The sequence below is a fragment of the Apodemus sylvaticus genome, chromosome 3 (genome assembly GCF_947179515.1).
Source record: "Apodemus sylvaticus chromosome 3, mApoSyl1.1, whole genome shotgun sequence".
NCBI classification, from domain to species: domain Eukaryota; kingdom Metazoa; phylum Chordata; class Mammalia; order Rodentia; family Muridae; genus Apodemus; species Apodemus sylvaticus.
The window spans coordinates 170,444,192-170,457,242 of record NC_067474.1 but is presented as its reverse complement, the minus strand read 5'-3'; the positions used below and the strand labels follow the sequence as shown (position 1 = coordinate 170,457,242).

General features: G+C 52.0%; 1 protein-coding gene across 1 annotated transcript in view; it reads right to left on the bottom strand.

Annotated features, from left to right (window-relative positions):
• Positions 1–13,051, bottom strand: part of Morn1 (MORN repeat containing 1) — a 58,607-nt gene that overhangs the window by 41,010 nt on the left and 4,546 nt on the right. Inside the window, exons 5-8 of the mRNA XM_052178346.1 lie at positions 11,994–12,084; positions 11,193–11,280; positions 2,807–2,903; positions 2,001–2,111 (exon numbers count right to left, since the gene is read on the bottom strand). Coding sequence (XP_052034306.1) covers positions 2,001–2,111; positions 2,807–2,903; positions 11,193–11,280; positions 11,994–12,084 — 387 coding nt within the window. The remainder of the gene's footprint in view (positions 1–2,000; positions 2,112–2,806; positions 2,904–11,192; positions 11,281–11,993; positions 12,085–13,051) is intronic.

Sequence of the window (13,051 nt, the reverse complement as noted above, 5' to 3'; positions counted from 1 at the left end):
TTGGAAAGTGGTAGCTTATTTTATGCATCTTAAATATTTATTTATTGTATATGTGTGTGCATACACATACATGTACACACCACAGACATACAATCAGAGGAAAGCTCATGGGAGTCAGTTCCTCCATGAGGGTCCTGAGGATTGAACTCTGGTCGTCAGCTTTGGCAGCAAGCATCTTTATGTGCTGAGCTACCTCAGAAGCCCAGAAGCATCTCTGGAAGTTTGAGCACATCGGACATATGATGCTGCAGTGCTGCTTGCAGACATGCACAAGAGAAAGAAAAATGTGTGAGCACAAAAACCTGAGCAGTATTCACAGCAGCACTGTTCCCAACGTTAGTCCCAATGTGAGTGAGGCAGTCAGGTGTGGCCTGTCTGGGTGACAGGGTGCTGCTGATCCGGAAGGAGGGCAGGTCGGTATACACTGCAGTGCAGAGGTATCTCCAAACACCATGCGAATGGGAAACAAGCAAAAGACCCACATATGATATGACTTTCCCTGCATGAAATGTTCAAGAGCGAAATCTACAGAGGTGTGAAATCAGTTAGGGATGGGGGCGGGTATAAGGCTGGAAACAGGACCAAAGGATCTTTCTAGAGCTCTGCAGCTATTCTGAGAGGGCATTGGGTGGTACACTGGGAAGAGTTGGTGGCCGCCCATGTCTTCAGATCTACTAGAGATCATGGAATCTAGATGGACATCATGGCACATGGCTGAAACCTCAGCTCTGGGGAGGCAGAGATGGGAGGATCTCAGCTACAACCTGAGTTTGAGGCCAGCTGGACTAAATGAGTGACTGGCTGGAGAGATGGTTCACTGGTTAGGGGCACACTGCTCTTATGGAGGACCTGAGTTTGGCTCACAGCACCTTCCTTCCTCTCTGGGTGGTTCATAACCATCTGGAACTCCAGTTTCTTTTCTTTTTTCTTTTTTTTTCTTTTTCTTTTTTTTTCTTTTTCTTTTGTTTTTTTCGAGACAGGGTTTCTCTGTGTAGTCCTTGCTGACCTGGAACTCACTCAGTAGACCAGGCTAGCCTTGAACTCAGAAATCTGCCTGCCTCTGCCTCCCCAGTGCTGGGATTAAAGGCATGTGCCACCAAAGATTTTATTTTTAATTATGTGCATATATATGTGTCTGTGTGCGCAGTAGTACAAGTGCCCCTGGAGGCAAGAGGTCTCAGACCCCACCCCTGCCCCCAAGCTAGGTGACAGACGGTTCTGAGTCACCTAATGTAGGTACTCAGAACTGAACTTGTGCCCTTGGCAGAAGTAGTCTGTAGTAACTAGTGAAGCATCTCTCCAGTCCGTGTGTATGCTATGACTCTCTCACAGAAGCACTGAACAAATTAACAGATATTGGGGATTAATATGGTGGGAAGGACTTTAGGAAGTTGATGGTCCATATCTTGTCTTGGTATGAGGTTCATTTACCTAGAAAGGAATGACTGTCCCAAAGAGGAGTGACAGATTGCTCTTGTCTAGATGACTTGCTGAGCCAAGCTGTCTGTCTGTCTGTCTTTCTGAGACAGGATTTCTCTGTGTAGTCCTGACTATCCTGGAACTTACTCAGCAGACCAGGCTGACCTCAAATTTAGAGATCTACCTGCCTCAGGCTCCCGAGCACTATGATTACAGGCATGTGTCACCATGGGATGACTGTATCTTGTTATCTTCTGTGCTCTGTACAAGGCACACTACTCACTGAGTGAGTGAGGGTTTGCGTGTAGAGAGGGTCTGTGTGTGTCAAAACATGTGTGCATATGCACACGCCTCTACACACACACACACACACACACACACACACACACACACGTACACACAAGACAGCGTATACCTGGCTGTGTTATAGGCCTCCTAAGCCTTCTTGCAGTCACTAGGCTGCAGGGATTTCTGTGAAATTATCTCAGGAGTGATCCAACTGCCTTTCCCAGTCTGCTCTACTTGAGAGCCTGCAGCCATTTCTTCTGGAAGAAGAGGGTTGCCACCCTGAAGACACTTACTTTTGGCGACTTCCCCGTCATCTTGCTGCAGCTGTATGTTCAACGTGAAAGGAGATCCTTGGACCACCTCCAGTACCTCTGGACCCAGAACCACAATTTTCTTAGCCTGTGCTGGGGGGCGGCACAGTTTTAGTGGTTGTAGCAGCTGCCATTGAGGGTCCCAGTCCTTTCTCACCCTTTGAGAGGGGCTACCAAGATGACACTGCTGGGGCTGAGACCCCCAAGGAACCTGCTAGGCAGTTTGGTTGGCTCATGTCCCTGGCTAGGCCCAACCCTTGGATGGCACCCCTGTCCTACATGTGAAGAGAGGTCACTAGGAACAGCATGGGAGCAGTGAATGGCCAAGCATGCTCCAGGCCAAGGTAGACACTGACCACTCTACAGTCCTGTCTGAGACCTGACAGAGGCCACACAGGCAGCAGGGTTTCATGGTGGGGCTGAATATTGTGTTCAGTAACCCCAGAATCCTGTGGCTGAGAGGTCCCATGACTAGGGGCTATCTATGGCTGAGAGGTACTGTGTTTGGGGGGAAGTTGTGGTGCTGGTGTGCAGCTGGGAAAGCTCTGAGACCCTGCTTACTTATAGCAGAACCCCTTAGGGCCAAGGTCGGCAGAGCCACAAGCCCTTTTGGAATCAACTAGAATACTCTTTCCCTGAGAAGGGTTGGGCTTTATGTTCTGCTCCATCCCAGCTTGGTCCAGCATGTCCCATGTGGCTGCCCAAGGTCACCAGAGATACAGTGAGGTCAGGCTCAAACACAACCAACCCACAGTGAAAAGGACAAGGGCAAGGCTGGGAACACCTACCTGCTGGGTGGCCGTTAATGAACATCCCACAGTAGGTGACTCCTGAGCAGTGGGTCAAGCTGCCAAGCCCACTGAAGACATCATTGTGCCACTGTCCCTGCAGGGAGAATGAGGCAGCCTCAGAGGGCGGCTCCAAGGGGGCTCCAGGACCCTTTGCTAAGGAACCCCTGTCCGAGGCTGTGAGGTTACTGCACCTTCCTTTGGGGGGTGAGGCTCTGCATTTTGCAAGGAAGGGTCCAGCTCCCTCTGCTAAGTGCTCTCCCCTTGAATTTTAATGATGCTTGGAAAGAGGGGAACAAAGGCACAGCACATACCGCATGAACAAAGAGCCACTGCATGGTATGCTTGGCACAAGGCTTTCTAGTACAAAAATCTGGCACTTAGCTGATCGTGAGGGGACCTGAACCCCTGACTACAGCTGGGTAGGACCGAGGTGGGTTGTTCTCATGCCCAGAGCTTTTAAATGAAAAGGCAATTAAAATACACAACCTGAGCACACACACACACCTTGGGGTGGGGGTGGGGTGCCACTCATCACACAAGCCAATTGCTCTGCCTCCTTCATAGTACTCCTGGATCCACAAGCAATTGTGTGGAACAGCAGGAGGGTTGGTTCCATAGAAAGCTTCAAGATCAAATGGTGTTTTACTTGATTATGACTTGCTTATATTGGGGGAAATGAGTCAACAGCAGGCTTGGTTCGGTTCACTCTCCTGCTGAAGTTAACTGGGCAACAGCTGCCCTACCCTGTCCAGGACCCCCCTCTGCATGTAGCCCTGGCCAGTCTCTGAACATGCAAACAAGGTAGGAGAGTGGGTAGTAGGGTTCGTCCAGGTGGAAAAGCGAAGAGGGGCTGTGGTCACAAAGATGGAGAGAAGGGCGAAGCCCTATCTAGTGGATGCGGAGCCCCGCAGTCTGGGAAGAAGCTTCTCAAGGGCTGCTGAGAGCTTGGCCACCACAAGATGGATCTCAAGAGATGAGTGCAAGAGAGGCCCCTGGCTAGGTGAGGAGAGTGGGGTGCTCATAGATGCCGGTCCTGAACACTCATGTCCTTCACAAACAACAGGCAGCCCTAGGAGCCCTATCTCAGTTCGAGAGAGGTCAGCAGCCAGCTGTGGAGCATGTGGGCAGGGGCATGCCCGCTCACCCAGGTACAAGCCCCTCTGGGATGTGAGTGGGTTTTTTTTTTTTTTTTTCATGCTGAGAGTTGCCAAGTCACCCAAGCGAGGCCTCCAAGGTGCTTTGAGGGTGGCTCCATTTCCCCAGCATGAAAATCCCAAGCTCTGGCAGTGCGGGGAGACCCATAGTCCCGAGGCTATGTGACAGCTTTATTCCTGCATGGGGCATGCTCGCTCAGTTGGCAGCGTCCCATCCCGGCAGATGTTGTCCACCCCACCTCAGTCTTGACCCCTCAGTCTTGTGCACAGAGTATCCACTTGGTCTTTCTTGTCACTGCAGATGTGGACGGAGCCAGTAAGGAGGGTAGCTATCAGGTTGGCTCTGGAGATTACAGGCTACACCAAAATACAGTGAGGCCTTGGTAGCCCTGCTCAGAAGCTTGGGAGGTGACCCTCCCCAGCACAGGCATTCTCTGCGACGAGAATTCAGGTGCTCCACTGAACAGGCCAGTCTCCAGTTTGCTGGCTTCTCTCCAGGAGTGTTCCCACCTCCCCATGACTGCTGTCCTCCCTGAGTCGAATGTCTTTCTTTTCTGTTCCATCTCTTCCAATGAAGACAGCAGCACATGGCCGGCTAGTGGTGAACGTTGAACGTTCTGAGCGGGCACTACGGGAGGGGCCCACCTTGGCTCTGGCTGATGGACTCTCAGATGTGTCCCAGGCTCTGAGTCTGTAGGATGAAGAACAACAGTTTGCCTTTTCTCTTTGTGTTCACTTAGGCTTCTGGAAAGTGCCAATGTGGGCTTTCAGAAAGAAGGGGGGAAGGGAAGTGGCCAGGACAGCACATATGGCCAGAAAGGAGGACCTAGGCACTGAGAGTGATAAGCAGTGTTGTGGAAGTGCCTCCTGGCCCGGGGTGGGTGAAGAGCCTCAGGTGGCACCAGCCTGCTGCCCAGCCAGCCAAGCTCACCACCCCTGACATCTGCCACAGTCCCTGAGGTAGGTGCCAGTGGACTGCATGCTAGAATCAGAGCCCAAGTGACAAGAGCTGGAGCTTGGTGCTCCTGGCTTCAGGACAGCACTTGGATGACACAGATGTGTGCAAGAGGCTCACGACGTTAGCCCATGGGCTTGCCCGAATGGTATCATAAATTCTATGCTTGGTGATAGATACTGTAAAAATATCTTAACCCATGGAGTGTCAGGCAGGGTCCTGTAGGTAATGACACCCTCTCATGGATAGGTCCTTGTCAAATAGCCCCAGGAGGCAGCTGGACAGGTCCTGGTCTGCTAGCTTCCACCTGGGCCTCCCACTCTGAATCTCCAGCGAAACTTGAGGGCTGCCTGGATGACATGCAGTATGGAACCAGTCTGGAGTCTCAGCCACAGGGAGGTGGAGGGGGCACCACACTATCACCACAAAGCCCCAGGGCATAGACACACCTGCTTTCCTCCTCTGCCCAGCTGCTGCCCAGCACCCACAGGAGGATGGTTGTGTCTCACGGGACGGAAGAGGGTAAAGAAGATGATGATGACACAGCCAGGCAGAGAAGAGTCATGCTTATGATGGAGAGCACACTAAGTGTGATACACTGCAGGAAAGAAGTCCTGGGCTCCCTCATTGTGGGAGCACCTCCAAGGTAACTGGGCCCCCTCATTGTGGGAGCACCTCCAAGGTAACTGGGCCCCCTCATTGTGGGGAGCAACTCCAAGGTAACTGGGCTCCCCCATTGTGGGAGCACCTCCAAGGTAACCTGTGTTGATTCCTCCCCATACTTGGATTAGCAGTGGCTCTGTGGTGGCCATGACCACGCCATGGACATGGGTTTGGGTGCGAGCCCATCCCAACCATAAGTTTACCTCTTTGCACCTGCTCATCTTGGTCCTTCCTGGGGTGAACAAGCCCCAGGCTGCTTCTGAGTGGGTCACCGTGATGTCACACCCTTTCTGAGTCAGCCTCCATGGCATTATGGTATGGAAGACACAATTATCAGCAACAATGGTGAAGCCTTGGACTCTCCAGTCCCCTTGGGTGTGCCGCCTGTGAGGGGTCATCTGGGCTCTCCTCTGGGGTTACCACTGCCATGGAGCATGGTTTCCAGCTTGCACGGATGGCGGGGGGCTTCACTTGCATCGTGGTAATGGCAGGCACACGGGGAGCTGGATTTGACTGGTCTGGACTGTCTTCCTAGGATTTTAGGGTGTGCAGTGGTCATATTTTGTTCGGTGGGCATATTTTGTTGGGACATGGAGATAGTGCAGCACTAACCATTGCTGAGATGGTTGCTGGAGGGGTACGTTGTAGGGAGCAGATGACCTGCTGAGGGGCCAGCACTGGACGTGAGTGCTCCACTGTTCCACACTCTTCTGGCCATCTTCAGTGGCAGAAACATGTCCTGGGTCAATGGCCTTTCCATCCTGCTCTGGGCCTTGCTGGCTCAAGTAGGGCAGACAAGTGATATGGGAAGCAAGTGGGTAGCCACAGAACCTGTCTTCATCTGCCTGCTGACATGCAGGGAATCTCCAGACATGCCAGCTATGGGGGAAGCTGGGAACCGCAGCAGGTGAAGGAACCCGTAAGGCTGGCCACCTGTTTCATGTGTGCACAGGTGTGCCAGGCAGCAGGTTGCCCTCTGGGAAAACCAATGTAGGAGATGTTGATTTTCAGGAAAGCAGAGCTTTAGGTGACAGACATGTCCTTGCTGTGGGAGAGGACCCCACCACACCGACTTGCTCACTGTACTACTCTAGGTGCCCACCAAAGACACAGATGGAACCATGTCACCATGCCTGCCATGCCAGATGCCTTGGGAGCTGCACATTTCACCTGAAACATGTACTTGGGGTCTGGATTGATTTCTTTCTCACAACATGGGAACACTGGCTACTGCTGCGGGTGGCTGAGGGGGACTCTGATGGACACTAGGGTCAAGATCAGAAAAGCAAAGCTGACCAGGCAAAGGCAGTCTTCTCAGGCTACACAACTGGCCTTGGCATAAGAAGCCAATGCTGGTGGGTCTGGGGGATGAGGGTTGTCCTGGGGGTGGGGCTTGCTCTCTCTAGAGGACTACCTGAGAGCTAGCAGCTACCTACCTCACACGCCTGAGGGTCAAAAGGAAAAGGTGAGAGGTTTCCCTGCGTGAACTTGTAGTAATGGGCACATCCCCCTAGGTGACAGTGCAGTATGTTGGGAGGCACAGAGCACTTAGGGCTGCTGTGGCCACATCAAGCAGGGACAAAAGCCAGCTCTGTGTGATGACAGCAGCAGCAGTGCCCAGGATCCAGCTATCAGCTGCCCACTGACAAATGGCTCACATTCCTTAGTATGGTAGATTTAAAAACAGAAAATAAGTATGGGTTGGGGGGTGCAGAAATAAAAACCCCTGTTGGTTCCTTCAATCGTGCAGCCACTGTGGAAAAATTCGGCGGCTCCACAAAAACATCAAAAGTGCAATTACCGCATGGCGTAGCCATTCCACTGCTGGCTCCATAAACCCAAAGGGCTGCACAGGCATGCTCAGAGCACTGTCCCCAGAGCCCACTGAAATGCGTGAATGGGGGAAATGGGACACACATGTATATGTGCCCCTTGGCCATCAGGAGCCTCCTGCACGTGTCTCAGTGAGCATGGACTTGAGGCCATGGTGCCTGGCGAGAACAACCAGCCGCTAAGGAACAAGTCTACCCATGGGGTCCCCAGAGGAGAAGAGCGGGGTTGCTAGGAGCTCTTGGGGAGTGGGGGGGTTGGGTTGAATGGGCTAGAGTCTGTTTACATATATGAGACTGTGGACAGACGGTGGCAATGGTCATACAGTAATTTAAGCATTTAATGCCACCAAACCAGACATGATGGAACACTTCTGGTTCATATGTGTGACTGATGGCAACATAAAGAACAGTGGTGCCCGAGGAAGCAGGTCTTGTGATTGCTCCCACCCCATGGTTTCTCTTGGCTGATTTGTCCACTACATGCAGGTAGTGGTCCATGTGTGAGCGAGCTCAGTGCAGATGGTCATCAGCTGAGCTAGAGTGCCTTAGGAAACTTGCGGTCTCCCTTGGCTGAGGAGGGCTGAGTGACAGCCCGGTGATTATCTTTTCTCACTTGGGCGGCAAGTGAGACCTCTTGCTGCCTCTGCAGCACAGGTCAGTGAGAACCGTGTCAGGCTGGCAGTTGTGGATGCCCATGGTGTCTGAGTCCTGACTTCCAGGTGGCGTCTCCTGTCCTCTTGGCCCTGGGTGCCCCTTTCTGTTCAGTGTCCAGAAGATCCTGGAAGAAAGTTCTTCAGCATTCCCAAGACCATTAAAAAAAAAAAAGTGGCTGGACTGTGGCCTTTCTGGTCCTTCCTCTGTGGCTGCTTCAGCTCGCACTGTTTTTTTTTTTTTTGTTTTGTTTTGGTGCAGACTGTACGTCTAAGCCACAGACCAACCCGTCCCCTCCCTTGGACACTGCTCCTGCTGACCAGCCACAGGATGCTGGGGACAGGGCTGTTGAGAATTGAGCTGAAGGATACACAATCCCCAGCTCCATTCCCGAGGAAGGAAACCTTGGCGAGTTTTGTGGAATTCAAGGCTCTGACTTCGGGAGGAAAAGCCATGGCGACTTGAGCAGCTTTAGCCTGTGCAGCAGCCTCAAGGCTTGTGTGCATGGCTTAGGCATTCAAGGCCTCTCTGCTGCCCTCCTTAGAGCCCAGTGCATTTCCATCCAAACTTGGAATGGGACCCAAGGCTGGGCATGCTGCCGGTGAGTGGGTCTAGACTGCCCCCTGGTGGACATACTGTAGGCTGTTGCAGGTGAAAGTGAGGCATACCGCAAACTTCAGGTTTCAGAAAGGAAGGCCTGGGCAAAGCTCCAAACCCCAGCCACTGATGGTTAGTGGCCGGCAGTGAAGAAGCCCTATTGGAGGTCTGAGGACATGTGGAACAGAACCGCCTCCGGGAACTGGGTAAAACCTTTCATTATTCTTCCTGCCCGAATGGTGGAGGTGATGGTATCCTTCTGGGCTGTTAACAGCAGCTCGTCCATTGATGCAATGGGTTTTGGAGGGACCCACTGGGACAAGGCTTTTCCTAAGTTCCAGGCAAAGAGGGTCTGGTATATAGATCAAGCTTGTGCACTGAAGCCACAAGCTCTTCTGCCTCTTTCTGGACTGGGGGAAACCATGTTTGGGCCTCAGTTTTCACATTTGTAAAATGTGGCAAGCAGTCCCTTCACAGAGATGTGAGATAGTTCACGTGAATCCATGAGTGGGGGGTTTGCAAGTGTCTGGCAGGTAGGCGTGAACGACAGCCCTGGCCTTCTTCATTGGAAACAAGATACCTGTGTGACATGTGGATAGAGTCATGGCGGACTCTGTCAGGGTGCAGGACAGGCAGGAAGTAAGTGACTCCTTTAGGTCCTCATTTCCTTGTACTTCCCATTGCACCTTGGATTTGATCCTGCTTTGGACATGCTGTCAAGGCAGGACCTCTAAGAATGAGCCTCCAGATGGGGAGGAGCCAGACCGGTGAGTGGTCACAACAGCTGGTACAGATGGTATGCAGACCATCTCAGGCACAGACCAGAGGGAGGCAGTTTCTAGGCCAGCAGGGTGCGGCAGTGTCCACACAGCCCTGACCAGAGCAGTCCTGTGGGCTAGTTTTTATGTCAACTTGACACAACAGGGGATCCTCTGAGAGGAGCAAGTCCTCTGCCATAGGATTGGCCTGAAGATGGGTCTGTAGGGCATTTTCTTGGTTGACGGATGTGGGAGAGCCCAGCTCACTGTGGGAAGTATCACCCCTCAGCTGGCGGTACTGGGTGTTATAAGAAAGCTGAGCAAGCCTTGGGGACCAAGCCAGTAAGCAGTGCTCTCCCAAGGACTCTGGTTCAGTTCCTGTCTCCAGGTTCCTGTCCTGACTTTCCTGTGATGGACCTTTACCAGGAAGTGCGGTATAAGAAAAGGCCCCTCCTTCCCAAGCTGCTTTTGGTGATGATGGATTTTTTTTTTTGTTTTTTTTTTTGTTGTTTTTGTTGTTGTTGTTTTCTGAGACAGGGTTTCTCTGTGTAGCCCTGGCTGTCCTGGAACTCACTCTGTATACCAGGCTGGCCTCGAACTCAGAACTCTGCCTGCCTCTGCCTCTCAAATACTGGGATTAAAGATGTGCGCCACCACTGCCCAGGGGCGGCGATGATGTTTTATCACAGCTACAGGGACCATACCCAGGCATGGGCTGAGATCTACCCAAGCATAACTCTTGTGTTCTGCACACAGGTCTGGGCACTGGGAACTGTGTGTTCTCTGTGACCCTACAGTTCTGTGGGAGCTGCCACAAACCACTCCATTATGGAGCCAGGCCCTGAACCTTTCTCCTTAAGTCGGTCATTGGGTACAATGCCAGCAGTCAGCAGAGGGAACTGAAGGCTCAGGAGAAGTAGGGTTTTGTTCTCTGAGGACACAGGGACCGCTCTTGCATTTGCACAGTTTTCTACAGGAGTTCCCCCAGTATATCTGTGGCTACCCTTCTTCTCAGTTCTGCATGAACTGGGCTGAGCTCTTCCTGCTTCCAGGGGCCAGCTCCTTCCAGTTGTCAATCTGCCATTTGAGAAATCTGGAAAAATATGATCACGTCATCCTGGTTACTGTGATACGGGAAAGAAACAGCGGAGGAAGTCTGACTCTCAGGAGTCTAGAGGCTAAACCTGTCCTTCCTTCCTGCTGGAAACCCCCAGCAGAACTCACACTACCGTCAAGCAAGAAGCAACACTTGGTGTTCAGCCTTTGATCCCAACAGGGCCTCACCTGTGACAACTGGAATTGCCAAGAAGCCCTGATTCCAGGGCCTTAAAGCTCCTACTTCCTGATAGGAGTTGGCCTGTCATCAGCCCAGGGATGGTGGAACTAGGCCCACCCCTGTCCCAGGACAGCCCGGACTGTAATCTGTTTCTTCTTGTGCCCCTGCTGGTAGCTTGACAGCTTTCCTGGCCAATAGCTTCACATTTCTCATTAAGAACATTGATATAGTCTTGTCTCTTGCTCACGAAATCCACAGTTTCTCACACCTCCCATGTGGACAAGAACAAGCATTTGGACAGACCTCAGTTTCCCTTGTGGCACAGGGTTCATTCTACTTGAGGACTTAACAAGTATAAGGAAAGTCAGCCTCCAGGGCACTAGTGGGGATGTGAGTTGAATGTGAGTCCATTACCTCCAGGGCATTGCCAGATGAAGTGTGGGCAAACATCATCAAGACTCCCAATCCTCTAATGGCCTCCCGCCCTTCCGCTATACCTTGTATGTGGAGCCATCGGCACAGCACAGCACCCCATGTCCCTGACGCTGGTCTCGAACCCAGTCACCTTCGTACTTGTCACCATTCCTGAGGGCACAGTACAGGACCCTCATGAGGCTAAGAACCAGGTGGTAGCAGTGACTCAGACTGACTCCTCTGACCAGGCACAGCAAGCACACTGGGGCCAAGGCAAAAATAGGCCCTGAACAGATGGTCTGTGAGCTCCTGCCTTGCCAGAGCTGGCTCAGGAGGGCTGGTGACAGGCGGAGACATGTCTGCATGCCCGCCCCCCCCCCCCCCATGATAGGACCCACTTTCCAGAGCATGCTGGGCCCTGTGCAGGACATGTTTGGCTTCCGCTACTCAAAATGGGAAATGACAAGAGAGGAGGAAATGGGAGAGGTGACTCTGCTGGTTTCAAGGGCAGGTGCTGGGTAATAATCCACCAAGGAATCGCAACACAGGCTTAAGGTCTCCAACCCTCTGCCTGAAAGACAGCAGCTTTGCTGACCAGTACCCTTGCTCAAACCCAGGTCCTTGGGGTCCATTCTTAGGTGGTAGGTCCTGGATTCAACAAGTGTGGGAAGAGGCAGAGACAGACATACAGACGGACATAGATAAACAAACATATATACAGAGAAAAGCAGCAAAGGCTCAGAATATATTTAAGGCCTGGGTACTAGGCAGTGCTTTCTACAGAATCTACCTACCCAGACCCCTATGGCCACCAGCATTCTAGGATGTGGGGGGACCACTCTTGTTCCCAAGTAGCAGCCTACACCTCCGACACCTATACTCACTTAAAGATCATCTGCCCACGGCCATGTCTCTTGTTGTCATGGAAGGAACCCTGGTATACCTGCCCATCTTGGTCCTCCAGAAATCCCTGCCCTGGTGAAGGAACCAAAATACATCAACTTGACGCCACACCTTCTGCTAGTGATGACCCTTCCTCTCTCCTCCCTTAGCCTTCTGGAGATCTGCCTGCACTTAATCATGGCAGGAACTGGACTTAGAAGGTTGAGTACCAGGACCCTGCTGGTCTCCTAGGCCTGCTGATTAGCCCTGTTCAAATAAGAATGGTAGATGTATTTAGGGGCAGATAGCTGCTGCTGCCCAGGTCAGCAGGGCTGATAATATTGATCCAGACTAGCTATCACAGGTTCTAATAGGGACTACACAGAAGGCCATCTACAACTATCAGGTTTTGGTGGACAGCATGTAGGGATGCTTAGAGTCCACTTGAATGTTTCTGTCTCAGAATTAAGCTGTATACCGTAAGCATGGCAGTGCTCTGCCTGAGTTCCCCTGCAAGGCTTGCCAATCTGAAAGGCCAGGGAAATATGATTAAAGATGGGGCCTTGCTCAGCTTTTAGACAATTCAGAAACTCAAGGGTATTTCTGTCCCCTAGCTCAGGTAAACCTGGAGAAAGAAAGGGGGAGTTCACGCTGCATTCACACACACTACAATCTGCTAGGCTCATTTATAGGGTTAGTTAGTCTTTTCCAGCATCCAAAGAGACAGGTATCCCTTCAGTCAGCCCCTTATCCTCTTTAGCCTGCAGACATTACATGTGGTGACTGACTCTGGCCTGAGGGGCCTGACAGTCCAGTGTCACTGGGATCTTGGGAGCGTGGATCTGGTCAAAGCACAGCGGCAGCAGCAGGATGACTCACTCTGAAACTGCAGACTTGCCTCAGGCCAACCTGTAGGATCCATGCTTATCATCAAAGAAGTGTGTGCTGTTTTGACCTATAAGTGGTGGGCTGTACAGATAGCATAACACATGTCTCAGGACGTGGTAGGCAGCTGGCTCTCTGTATACAGGCTCTGATGGGGTCATCTGCGCCGTGGGCA